We start from the raw sequence: 14,500 nt of genomic DNA, 5'->3' as shown, positions 1-14,500 counted from the left end.
ATAAATTCTATATGGTTGGATTATTACCCTTTGAAAGAAAAATTAGGATAGCTTTAGTTGTAATATATATATATATATATATATATATATATATATATATATATATAAAATATATTAGGAAAATATTAACAAAAAATTTAATAAAAATTGTATAACCGCGCGAAGCGCGGATAAATTCACCAGTACTAACATATTTCTAGAAGCAGCTCTCCTCATGCCGGCTTGCTGGCGTAAGGGCATTTTTTGTATTTCATATTTTGTCTGCTTTAGGTCTTCTTCACTCAACGACACTATGTGTGTACTTTTCGCTGTTTGGACGAAAGTATTGCACCATTTTTATTTATTTTCACCTCTATGCTCTTTGGAGAGACGTAGTGAGGTACATCTTTTCTCCAAAAGGTCTCACAACATTTAGATTATTCTGACACCTCATATGCAGTGGCGGAGCCTGGATCCACATTAAGGGGGTTCAAAAATATAAATTAGTAAACAAACGAAGAAGTCCAGGGGGTTCAACATGTACTATATATACATGAAAAAAAAAATTAACCTTGTATATACAAGGTAATATTTCGCCCGAAGGGGGTCTACCTGCATCCGCCCCTACTCATATGTACCTTCCCTTTTCTTTCCAGCTTTTAATAACAAGCTTTGTTTGCACACCCAAGAATAACAACTTTTATTCATGACGGATTCAACTGGAACACACTTGAAAAACACTGAATATTGCAAATTAATACAAACATTGAAAAGGTAGTTACTAGGTAGAAATTCTCTGCCACCATTTTCAAACAAGAAGTATTAATTAATAGTCAGGCTGTTGGAAACCATAGACAGTGAATCCTCCATCAACTGCTATAACCTGGCCAGTGACATAGGAAGCAGCAGGAAGACAAAGATAAGCGACCAATGATGAAACTTCTTCAACTTCTCCAGGACGCTTAAGAGGAGTTCTTGATATTACTCCTTCCATAAAAGCTTTATCCTCCAGCAACTGTGAATACAGAGCCATCAAATTCTTCAATGATTCAAGAGTAATGTAGTGAAGAAAAAATCGGAGTTATCAATCATTTTAGGGAAAAGGGTAAAATTTGTCCTTCTACTATCTGAAAAGGATTAAGTTTACCCTTGCTATACTACTATCTGAAAAGGATTAAGTTTACCCTTGCTATACTACTCGTACAAAAATATTTCGATGTTACCCAAATGGCTCAGATATACCCCTCCTCCTTTAGGGTGGACGCCTAACGTGATACTAATATTTTGGTGAGGTGGCCATGGCATCTTACTGCCCCAACCCGTTTTGCCTGGCACCATGATCAACACCACCATGACCACTCACCATCCTCATATATATGATGGAGAGATAAATTTGGTGATACATTAGCGAAAGTGGCAAAGCCAAAAATTCTACTAATCAGGAGGTTTAAACAAATACAAGAATACGCCCTTGTTATTGAAACCTGTAACCTAAAGCAGTTTTTGAGACACCTTTGTTGTAGATGTGGAATTAAGATTTCAACTTCATTGTAACACCCCGTACCTCTAATCTAAGCTTTAACCATGATCCTAGACTTATAAATCAGATAAAGAATGTGGGAATTAGAATTTCCCTGTTCCGTTGTAGGATGGGAGTTTACGCCCATGAACAGTGATCGTATTTTACTATACGGGCCGTAAATCAAATCGTAAACTGAAACCAAGGATTTCTGAGCATTCTGGAATTTGGCAATTTGATGTCAAATGGTTAAATACAGACCGTATTTCAAAATACGGCCCGTATTTCAAAATACAGCCCGTATTTCAAAACGTATTTGGAATTTGGGAAAACTTCCTTCATGAAAGTTGTAGATCTTTGAAATACCTTTCCAACGGTATATTATGGGGGTCAAACAGACATCTGTGCAAAGAGTTATGACCATTTTACTGAAGCGAGGCAGTGCTGTCCGTATTTCAAAATACGGCCAGTATTTAACTAGGCCGAAAAATTAATTTTTCCAGAACAGTATATATTCATCCATATCAGTTCAAATCATTATTTTTCATTCCTTCAAGCCCTAGAACGACTTCCTACCCTCTTCCATCATCAAGAACACCAAGGTAAGCCTACTCTAATTATTCCAACTCAATTCTAATACCTATTCTTGTAATCTAAACAAGAAATTATCATTCTAAAACTAGGGTTTTCAAGAAAACCCATCTCAAGGTTCAAGAATTCAAGATTTTGGAAATCTTCTTCAAAGCTCAAGTCTTTAATTCAAGTTTTGGAGCGACTAAGGTATGTAAAGTTACTATCTACGTGTGGGAACATCATTGTTCTTCCCCACGCCTCATAATCCATAATGTTATGATTCTCTACTAAAACTAGGGTTTCTATACCATGCTCATGATAACCCTAGGTCCATGTCCACGATTATATTATGTATGAATTGCTATTATTCTATCATTGTGTTCTTAATAAGTCCATATGATTATTGAGAATCAGTCTGTAATCCATGAAAACCCATATCTTGTATTCCATGGGTTCTTGCATGCATGTTTTTAACTAAGAATGATTATTTCATGAATATCCTACATGTCTACAAGTTTTCATGCAACTATATTATATAATTACTTTCATGCTATGGTACAAGATACATACATACTAAATACAAGTTATTTCATGAAACCATATTTACAAGTTATTTCATGAAACCATGTTTACAAGTTATTTCGTGAAATCATGATTACAAGACAAGTATAAGTTAATTCACGAAATCCATGGGCTTCTTAGCCAATTATATTATGTTCATGTTTTTGGGAGTTGCACGAATTACCGAGAAGGCTCAGATAGCCTGAAATTATGTAGCCACCATAGGACAAGGATCGCTCCGCCCAGATAGGACGATACCTTAATTTTACACTGAACGGATCCATCAGACACGATACCATCTTATACCCTGGCAAGGTATGAGGGCTCTGCTGGTCGCGGTGAGGACCAGACTCCACGTACTCACGTGGTGATATCACATGTCGGTTTATGAAATGCTCTCCCTACTTATCATGTTTTACTTATATCATATATATATATATATATATATATATATATATATATATATATATATATATATATGTACCCATGCTCATGCTCATGCTCATGCTCATGTTCATGTCCAGGTTTTCAGTTTCAGTTCTTATCATATTATTCCATGTCCCATGTTATTTCTTTCAGTTGCTTTACATACCAGTACATTCAATGTGCTGACGTCCCCTTTTTATTGCCCAGGGGCTTGCATTTCACGATGCAGGTACTGATATACAGGACGACACATCTGCTCAGTAGGACAACATTTGTATCAGCTTATTGGTGAGCCCCATCTCATTCGGGGTTTAGTCAACTTTTGTTTTATGATTAGTTATGCATCTAAGGTATGCTGGGGGCCGTGTCCCAGTAAGTATGTTTTCCAGTCAGACTCATGATAGAGGTTTCATAGACTAGACAAGTCAGTTATGTTATGTCAGACATTCGGAGTCGTATAGCCATTTTGGCTCATTCATGTTATTTTTGCACTCATGTTTAAACAAGTATTTTTATTAAGTATTATGACTTACTACGTTTTATAAAGGCTCATCATGCATTCACGTTATATTCCGCTCATGTTATGCCTCATGATGATTCAGCAAGCCATGTGGTTCGCTCGGTCACATGCAGCAAGGCACCGAGTGCCGTGTTTCGCCCAGGCCATGGTTCGGGGCGTGACATTTATGGGTTCAAATTCAAAATTTTAGCACAACTCATTTTATAAATTTAATTTACTGGGATCAAAATTAATTTATACTTATTTATATTTAATGAATTAACACATATATAGTATATGAGCCAGAGGTATTGAGGACGGGAATTCATCAATTGAATATCCTTCGAACCACACAGCTCCGCCCGCGAAGAAAAGACTATAATAAAACGTAGGAGCATTGATTGGAGAGAGATGAGAGAAATATTACATGTTCGACGAGGGGAGTGTTTATGTACCAGGGTGCAACACCGTTAACCCGAATACCATCTTTTGCCCATTCACAAGCCAAATTTCTTGTCAGCTGATTCATTGCCCCTGCCATCAGTTAATTAACAAGAAGAAAAATATGGTCTTTTGACTTTTAGCATCAGTAATTATTAATCAAAGGATAGATATATGATATGAGTATAACAGCACCTTTTGTTGCTCCATAAATAGAAGTCCCAGAAAGGTGGACAAGACCAGCAACAGAGGACATGAAAACAATAGTTCCAGCTCCAGATGATTTCAGGAGAGGATGAGCAAGTTGACACATATGGAATGAAGATTCTAAATTGGTAGCCATCATAAAGGCATAATCTCCGGCAGTATACTCGACAGTATGCTTCCAAATGTTTGTCCCAACATTGTTTATCTACAACAAGAAGATAATAAGGTAATTCCTGTATTTTAATATAAGTATCTTACTGTTATTTTTTAGTCTGTTTTCAAATGAATTATCTCTTCTATATTTGGTACTTTCTTTAATCCTCACATTCTACATGACATGTTTAAGAGTTAATTAAGAGCACGAGATTTAAAGGGTATTAGTGCATTATACACATCCTTAATTTAAGATCACATAATTCAAAAATCTTCCTTGGTCAAAAGATTTGTCAGGCCGCCTAAGAATGGTGCTTTCTGGACCAGAAGGAATGCATTTCTAAAGTAATGTATAACTTCCTATGGTGGATGTATTTAACAACATTGACAGTGCAGTAAAAATTTATATTAGTTGTGTATTTGATAATGTAATTTTTTTGAAAACTATCAGCTGTTCACATCAAACGGAATTGCAAGTAGCTAGTTATATATCTCAAATAAGTAGAAATAGTAACTTGGAAAATAATGCCCAACCTTAGCCCAGGTTAAATTCACTAAATTGTACAAAATTTTATCGCAGTGTCATTAAGTTAAATATAGGGTTAATAAGAGGATATATGGAATTAAAATTCTCACAAGAATGTTGAGTTTTCCATCAAATGCCAAGGAAACCTTTTCCATGAGTTGTACTCTTTGCTCTCTAGAAGATAGATCGCATACTGAACCTTTTACTTGAAGGCCTTTGGCAGACCACTCTTGCAAACGTTCATTGAGTTCTGATTCTTTCCTTGAACATGTGTACACTGTTGCACCAAGTTCAGCAAGCTCCTCCACAATTGCATGCCTACAGAAAAAGAGAAGAAAAAAAAAAAAAGAAGCTATGCATATGTAACTTAAGTTTAAATAATAAAAAAGTTTGATTTAACTTATATATAGTGACATGTAAATTTTTTACATTAATTATCCGTATATGTTATAATGTTAACTAAACAATCGAATTCCTCTTATCCGTACTAGTTCTGAGTTGGCTATTCAATCTTTGGGGAAGACTCCTGAAGGAACCGTTCCGGGTACGTCCCTTGGCCAGCATGCGGCTGCCCGCTCTCACCGTTGGAGCAGCTCGAGCAATCTATCGACAATCATGTCTAACCGTGGATCAGAGCCAATCCTTTTCTTCAAGTTACGGATTCAACAATGACTTTTCTTGCCTGTGTTATGCATCAACCTGAGGTTGTTTACCTTGAAGACCTGATACGGTCTCCACTCTCCAAGGTATAAATGACTTGCTCCTATTTTGTACTCCCTTTGTCCCAAATTATGTGATACACTTTCCATTTTAGTATGTCTCAAAAAGAATGATACATTTTTATATATAGAAATAATTTAACTTTAAACTTCTTCTTTTACCCTTAATAAAATGAATTACAGCTACACAAATATTTATGGCTTGTTTTGGACCGCAAGTTTCAAAAGTGTTCCTTTCTTTCTTGAACTCTGTGTCTAGTCAAACTATATCACATAAATTGGGACGGAGAGAGAATATGTTAGCATGGTATCTAGACATTTAACTATATGTGTATGTTAAATGTTATAGCTAGCAAATAACTTGACTGTTTATTTTAAAATTTATATGTATATAGAAGTTGAACTGAGAAAAAGTTATAGAGAGCTTCACCCAATTCCCTTAGTGCCGCCAGTGACGAGAGCCGCCAAACCAGTAAGTGACCATCTGGATCCTGCAATCTTTGCCATAGATAAGTTTCTTGCGGCTCGATTATTCAAGATATTTTATTGCAGTAAAGATTGTTTTGAAAAAAAAGATAGTATCTGTGACCTATATATACTACTACTAGTATTATCTATTATTTGCGTGGGCCACTCTTATCAGCCTTTTTACCCCAAAAATGGTCACACGATTTCTCGTAGAAATTTGTCCACATGAATTTTCTCGATTTTGGGTATTATTCGGGTAACACAGCAGAAAATTGTAGAACTGGAGGATGATTGCGTGAACGATTTTTGTTCATGCTTGAAGGCTCGATTTGCAGTCATGATCACGCTTCAAGAAATAAATATTAATTTTATGTTTAATTAAAATTTGCGATAATGTGTTGTTTATGTTACATGAAAGTTTGATACTGAGAATTGCTTCCGCTGCTTATATCCTCTCAACGATTTAGACAATGCAATTTTCATTAGGGGTGGGCGTTCGGTTGTTCGGTTCAGTTTTTTCAAAGTTCGGTTCGGTGTTTCGGTTTCGGTTTTTTTAAAGTGGAAACCGAACACCGCACCGAATTAGTTCGGTTCGGTACGGTGTTTTGAAGTTCGGTTCGGTTCGGTTTCGGTTTATTAATTCGGTTAAGCAATAGTCACCCGTTACTAGATGATTCATGATCAAGTATCAACAGCCGCAGCAGCAGCCAGCAGCCGCAGCAGCAGCAGCTGCCCGCAACTGCAGCCACAAATTCCTAACTTTTTCATTTTGATTCAACCATTTGTTCAACGTACATGTAAACATATATTATCCTGAAGGAAGGGTTAGTTATGATAAAAGGAATGGCTATTAATCACGCCCAAAAGACAGCTGCCCAAACTTAAATTAGCAGAGAAAATGACATGTCCACGACCTTTTTAACTTATGCTGATAGCTCCATGTTATCCACAACAGTTTTTCAAGGCAATGAACACATAAGCTGAACTTATACACATCAACACTGGTCAGCAATTTTGAATTTAACCAAACTAGTGTCTGCCTGAATAAATGGAGCAGCCACTATAGGAAGAAGTATTACTCTATACCTAGGATGAGTCATGTATTGAACAAGTTGCCGTTAATGTTGAAATTAAACTGAGAAAATTCTAAATAACTGTCCAATGGATCAGCCAAATAAAGTTAGATGACTCATATATGTCTTTGAATATGAAAATGAAACACAACTTGAAAGCAATGTATTTTGGCAATCTGGAAATCTCTGCCACCCCAATTTCTCAACAATAGCAGCCCCTCCTCTTTCTGTCTTTCATTACCATCAGCTGATGCAAAAAGAAGGAATAACAGATCGAAGCTATAAGATTCGTTCATTATAGTTTTCAATAATGACAAAGTTATTGCTAGCTCAGAACAACTGATACACTAACATACATAGGGTAGTAGGGAAATCTGGAAGTAATTAACTAATTATGATATTGATATATATTATATATTGGTATAAAAAATAATATATTAAATTTTCGGTAACACCGAAAAACCGGAAATCCGAATCGAACACCGAATTTGCTATTTAAAAAAACCAGAACCGAACCGAAACACCGAAACACCGAAAACCGAAAAACCAAATTCATTCGGTTCGGTTCGGTTCGGTTTTCGGTATTTATGCCCACCCCTAATTTTCATTATTTCTTCTTTGAACATTGATAGGCATTGGCCCATATTTTTTAAATTTCCAGCTAAACATAATTGAGCTATTGGTAATACTTGGGGACAGATTCTGAAAATAACAATTAATTCTCTTTTGCTGTTATAGAAAGCTTCAAATCTTTTTCTGCATCAAATCTTTTTCTTGTATTTGGAGACACATGTCTATCCAAAACAACTTCTCTACCCCACAAAGGTAGGAATAAGGTCTGTGTACTTCCTATCATCCCCCAAACCCACTTGTGAGTCTACATTGGGTTTGTTTTAGTTGTTATTGAAATTCTCCCACTGTTTAAATGGTTAATTTTAGAAACCTAACGATTTTTGGAGTGTTGTGTTGAATGTTGCATCTTACAATTTTCTAGAATAATTAATTGTTCAATTATAGAAAGAGTCTAATTAATTTAGTAGAATTTTCATTTTTTTAAAATTTTAATAAATTTATAGTACTTTAATAGTAGGAGGAGTATACTGTTTTTTTTACGTGACTATATAAATACGTATGATTAATGAAATTAATGAGAGACAAATTTGGATTCCTTCATCTCTCTTCAAAACAAAAATATCAAGCGCCGGATATTAGGCATACCTAAACCTTGGTGGAGCATATACAAAAAATTTAAATTATATACATTGACAATTGACGATGTTAATAAATATTTATATCATTGGGTGTAATTTAAACTATTATAAAAAGTTAATTATCATTTACTTTAAGTTATTGGCCAATGCTATTAAACAAAGTTACTTAAAATTATCGATTAAGTGACCTTTATTTTATACAAATAGTTTTTACATTGTTAATTCACTTTTATCCACTCTAGAGAGACGTAATGAAGTACATTTTATCTAAAACATGAGTCTCACAACTCCTGTCTTTTCAGTTTTCACAATGAACTAAGTGCATCTTTTCTAAAACGTGAGTCTCACAACTACACTGGTAAAGGCGACTCCCTTCGGGGTAGTGTAAAGGAGCCAGGGGACGCGGGATCGATACCCAGTGGGCGCTGCAGCGCTGGTTAAACACTGGAATATGTACGATACCTGAGCGACTTGGCAGAGACAATATCTGAGTAGGGAGGTAGTACCCTGAGGGGGCACCGTCGCCAAAAAGACGCCTTTTAGTGAGGCAATCCACCTGGGACCCACACCTAAGGTATTGTCTCTGCACAGTCGCTCAGGTATCAGCTCATATTCACGCATGCAGCGCTACTTGGGCTCGATCCCGCGTCCCCGTGCTCCTTTACATTCCCCAGGGGGAATCGCCTCTTACCAGTTGAGCTGCAGCTCAACTGGTAAGAGGCGATTCCCCCTGGGGAATGTAAAGGAGCACGGGGACGCGGGATCGAGCCCAAGTAGCGCTGCATGCGTGAATATGAGCTGATACCTGAGCGACTGTGCAGAGACAATACCTTAGGTGTGGGTCCCAGGTGGATTGCCTCAATCTTTTATGTTCCACATCGATGGGCATAATGTGCTTGTGTGGGTTTAAATAGCCTTGGGCTCTCTCACCTTAAAGATTTATATTTTGGAAATTTTACATAAATAACTACATTTTGGGGGTTTAAAATTTGTCGTATTCATAAAACGGCCTATCTGTATTCATGAATACAGCGAATAAAAAAATTTCAAAAATTCTTTCTCATGTCAAATGTATTCATCTATAACTACTTTTACATTGTATTCACTTTATTGTATTTAAAAATCAGTGGTATTCAAACAACATAAATACAAAAAATATTGTATTCAACTTGTTGCATACATTTTTTTTTTTTAGTGAAGGCAGCGAGTAATACACTAAAAATTGAATACATGAAAACATAGATACACTAAAAATTAACAAAAACACTAAAAAAAAACTGAATACAAAACAATAAAATGAATACAATCTAAAAAATTGTGGGGACCCCTGGTGGGACCCGACCCTTGATGGGCCCATGATCTGACATGCACTGGTATTGTCTGTGCCAGGATACAGCCAGTTCGCACATACTCCCTCTTCACGCTGCAGCGCTACGGGGTATCGAATCCGGAACCTCAGGCTCCTTTATATTCCCCTGAGGGAATCGCCTCTTACCAATTGAGCTGCAGCTTAAATGTTCTTAAATGTTCTTATTAGTGATCGTACTAATTTTGAAATTATGGATTTAGAATTCAATATTTATTGAAAATTCTAGTTTAAATTTGATCATTTAATCTATATGTTCTTGTCACCTTTTTATTTTTTATATGTGTGTGAAAAAAATACTAATAAAGCTAACCGCCGCAGTAACAAGGTTGCCTTCCATATTACTTGATTGTTTAGGTAAATTTGAATACGGATTGTTCTGATTAGTGATCAATATTAGAGAACCTTTAGGATACGCCACATATATCAATTTACAAAAATCAGGGGTGCGTTCAAGAAATAAAAATAATGGATTGCGATTTATATTACATATGTCTATGTCTTAATTCTTTCCTTATTTGTATGTATGATCGAGTTTTCTATTGTACATTAGTTGTTGGACTGGATGTGGTCTCCTTATATAGAACAATTCTTATCTCATTCTCATAAGTTAGCTTTTTGATGTGGAGGTAAATACTTACCATCTTCTTTGCGTCCATTACTCACCCATCGGGATGCTTTTCACAGCCATCATAGTCAGAGGCGTATCTAGCCTATAAGTTTGGGGTTCAATTGAACTCCAAGCTTTCGACGCGAAGCCTAAATTTATGTGTAAAAAATTATTAAAGTTACAATAAATAGTAAATATGAACCCTTAACTTTAAAAATATAATGGGTTCAATGCTAAAAATCTTAAGATTGAACCCATAAAATTTAAATTCTGAATCCGCTTTTGCATCATAGCATAATTATTTTTGATAATCACATGCCAATAGAAATAATTCAGTCGATGCATTCATTTTCTAATTATAATTAAATGTTCAATTCTCAGAGAGCATAAGAAATGTTGCAGCAGAAACCAGAAACCAAAAGACTGCTGATAAGAAGGATGAAGGCAACAAGAATATTGCAGCTCAAACTTTCACTTTCAGGGAACTGGCAGCAGCCACCAAGAATTTCCGCCAAGAATGTCTCATAGGCGAAGGTGGATTCGGACGCGTTTACAAGGGCCGCCTTGATAGAACTGGCCAGGTACTTCTAACATTAAAGTTAGAAAATTTTGTGACACAATTGGTGATAAAATTTCAAAAACTTGCAACTTTTTAACTCCTGTAATTTGAAAAATAACCATTGATATGGAGTTTTAAATTCCAGCACATGAAATTCCAGGCGTTATCATGGAGTTTTACTTATGAAATTTGAAACTCCGTGACAAATGACTATTTTTCAGCTAAATGGCTAAAAAGTGGTTAACCTGCATTATTACTACCACAATTAGAGGTGGCAAATGTGCAGTTTGGACTGAATTGGGCGGGTTAAAATGGGCTGGAACAATAATTTAGTCCACTGTTCAATTCTGCTCAAAAGTTAGTCAGGCTGGGTCACTTAAGTTTGGAAAGTGAACATACAAAGTTTAGATTTCGGTTAACACTTATGAAGAAAATTATAAAGGTTTCTATTAATTTCTAGCGAAAATTGGAATGTTATCTATATTTATATAAATTAGATTACCTTTGGTTTCTTCCTAATTACAAATTTGATTGCATCTTTGAATCTTCTTGTTTTCAAAAATCATAAAATAATATTGTATAAAAAGACAAACATCTAAGAAAAAATCTTCACTGAAAATCTGACTTTCCTGGAACCAGCAAGACGATCGATGAAAGCGTTAATAAAGAGATTATGACTTATTGAATTGTGAAAAATGGGTATATGATTGGATTTTCAGTACTGTGGTGCTAATGGATAATTAAATTATTGATATAAGATGTTTTGAGCTCAAAGGTGTTGTATTTTTTTGAAGATAGTAGCGAGAAAGAATTAAGAGTCTGTTTGGAATGCCACCTGTTAATTGAAATTGATGTAATTACTAGGGTAGTAATTACACGGTATTGTAATTACAATGACTTGTTTGTTTATCATCACGTAAATACAATGTAATTACAAACGTATTGTTTGATTGCACAAGTGTAATTACACAGTTAGTTTAATTTAAAAATAAATTTAATTATCAGAACTTAAAAATTAATATTTGAAAAATATGCGCTTTTATAAATTACACCCTCTCAATTACACCTAATTTCCACCTAACCAAGTAATTACTTGGTCAAACAACCTAATTGTGTAATTACACTCAATTTCAATTACGTGGGTGGCTTTTCAAATAGGCCCTAAACGATGAAAGTACATAATTGTGTTCGTAAAATTTTCGCTATTATAGGGGTGGCTTTGTCCTATTAATTTTCTCCTAATATTAAATGGGTCACATTTGCTATAGGTTTTGAGAGAGGGACGAAATATATGAAGTGGTCAAAAGTGGGTCGTTTCTGAACTCTAACCACTATATTATTGTTAAAAGGTTGCAAATGTAAAAGAGACAAAATATAAACAGTGGTCGACGTTACCAAAAATTAGAAACAATGGTCAAAAGAGGGGATTTGTTATAAAATTATATAATTGGAAATAAATAAGAGAAACAAACTAATAGCTTTTTGTAGAGAAGATAGAGAGATTGTATTTCACTTGTTGATGATGTTACAAATGAAAAGCCAAAGGTCTACCACTTTAAGTCAAGTGGTACAACTTGACGAATGGTTTATAACAATTTTTTTTTCAAACTTTAGCCACTATATTAGTGCTATTTGTTTTAATGGTTGCAAATCGGTGAAGATAAGAGTTCAAATGGGCCCCACATTTTGTACCATATTTTTTTTTTCCAAACCATATTGTACCATATTTCTTGATCGAGAGTAATTGTGAACCTTGAGCCTAACTCATACTTCAAAAGTTAGCTATTAAGGTGTGAGAATTCAAGTCTATTTAAACCCACATAAGCACATTATGCCTACCGATGTGGGATATAACAAACCATCACGCTCCGCATCCGTTGTCCTCGATAGCTATGCGCTAGACATTACTAGCCCTGGGAGAACACTGGCTCCAGCTCCACCGGACAGTACTTGCTCATATCTATGGTTCCCAAAACATAATAAGTGAGAATTGAATGTAAATACATAGATCATGCAATAATTGTCTTATGTCTATCTTTTCCATTTTTCAATTTAGGCATTAAATTTGCAGAGAAATATTCGACAACCGTTGATTTGGATTTTAGACGTTGGTGTTTCTATGTAGAGAAATATGATGCACTCATTAAACTAGTCCATCTTATGACACTTGTATAACCTTCGAGCACTGCCCAAAAAACGTGGCGATGAGATTCTCACTATTTTCCGTTAATGATACTTTCCCCACTTATTTTCAAGTTTGTTAATTTGCTGCACCTCTCTCTCTTAAAGGCATATTTGACCCAATTAAGTAACAGTAGAAGTATGCTTGGGCAAAACGATTAACAAAGGGCAAACATCATGAATTTCACATATTTAAATAGCATTTGTTGCCCTTTTCCCTTATTTCTATTGCACATTCTCAGCCGGAGCTATAATCTATGTATAATATAAAGTTAGACAACAGAAAAGTGAGATGACACCTCTCTATGGTCAGAAAATACAATTATCTTTTTTTTTTGTTGGCATTTTCCTTATTATTTCTCATTTATAAATGTGTTATATTAGGATACAAAAGATACTTTTTAAATTTAATTACTTTAACTTTTCCTTTTCCACCAATAATAACTTGTCTATTTATGTGAAATCATGGATAGGAAAAGCTTGAAACTGTCGAACATGATCTTGCACATTTATAATACCTTTTAATGCTCATTAAAACTATTAGTCTAGCTTCCCTTTAAATTTATCACACACAGCCAAATATCTTTAAGCTATAGCCATTCCTTCGTTATTCTTTTCGTTTTCGATTTGTTTGCACATTTTTGTTTATGCACATGTAATTTTGCTTTGAATTTTTTTCAAAGATTCTTACGTGTACTCAAATTCTTCCTTCACTTTTCTTTATTTTAATATTTATGATTATTAGTGACAAAAGAAGGAATACACATTGATAGTTTGATTCAACTTGATTTGACTATTTGAGTGCGGAGGAAGTTGATTGTTTAACTTGATGATGATATCCGACTAACATGTTGAGTACAAATTCAACACAGCCTTTTTCTCACAATTGGGTGTTGAATTTAAGTATTTTTCGTAGAAATTAGATTTTATTAGGCAAGATTTTGTCTTTATATAATGATTGTTAGTTTTGCTTGTGGTGTCTTTTCAGACCATGTATCAACTGACAAGTAACAAAATAAGTAGGCATTTGGACATGTGATTTCATCTCATGAGATGAAATCATGAGATGAAATTAGCATTTGGACATGCGATTTCATCTCTGATTTCATCTCATGAGATGAAATCTCAAATCATCCAAAAAGGCATAATTTGGGATTTGAAATCATGATTTCAAATAATATAAATATAAAATTTGACTCATACGTTTAAATTTTGTAAAAAAAGACCCATAAGTTGGTAGATATATTTACCGATCATGTTTACCAACCGGAAAATGCATTCTCTGTTAGGATTTGAATCCCAAATCCAACCTTTGTAAACAGGTTCCCAGGAAAGATTGGAGGGTCACAGTTGGACCACTTAAATACCTACCTCCTTAGACAGAACCTACTTACGCCGTGATGTAAGCGAAGAATAAATAAATAACACA

At 34.9% G+C, this 14,500-nt stretch overlaps 1 protein-coding gene across 1 annotated transcript; it reads right to left on the bottom strand.

The window, feature by feature from the left end:
• Window positions 1–649: 649 nt before the first annotated feature.
• Window positions 650–6,176, bottom strand: LOC132607363 (tropinone reductase homolog At5g06060-like). Its single transcript, XM_060321300.1, has 5 exons — window positions 6,034–6,176; window positions 4,995–5,202; window positions 4,194–4,410; window positions 3,985–4,091; window positions 650–994 (listed from the first exon to the last, which is right to left on the bottom strand). The coding sequence occupies exons 1-5, from the start codon at window positions 6,108–6,110 to the stop codon at window positions 806–808; spliced, it is 798 nt and encodes a 265-aa protein (XP_060177283.1). The 5' UTR covers window positions 6,111–6,176; the 3' UTR covers window positions 650–805.
• Window positions 6,177–14,500: the final 8,324 nt, after the last annotated feature.

The sequence above is a fragment of the Lycium barbarum genome, chromosome 1 (assembly GCF_019175385.1).
Source record: "Lycium barbarum isolate Lr01 chromosome 1, ASM1917538v2, whole genome shotgun sequence".
In the NCBI taxonomy this organism is placed as follows: Eukaryota; Viridiplantae; Streptophyta; class Magnoliopsida; order Solanales; family Solanaceae; genus Lycium; species Lycium barbarum.
This window is presented reverse-complemented; position numbering and strand designations above follow the sequence as displayed.

Bases quoted from the DNA above. Each gene is read 5' to 3' on its own strand.
- LOC132607363 (XM_060321300.1), bottom strand. From the start codon at position 6,110: ATGGCAAAGATTGCAGGATCCAGATGGTCACTTACTGGTTTGGCGGCT. The intron at 5,203-6,033 runs GTGAAGCTCTCT...CTTTTTCTGTAG, and splicing joins GGCGGCACTAAGGGAATTGG to GCATGCAATTGTGGAGGAGC. The intron at 4,411-4,994 runs GTGAGAATTTTA...TTCTTGTTGTAG, and splicing joins ATGGAAAACTCAACATTCTT to ATAAACAATGTTGGGACAAA.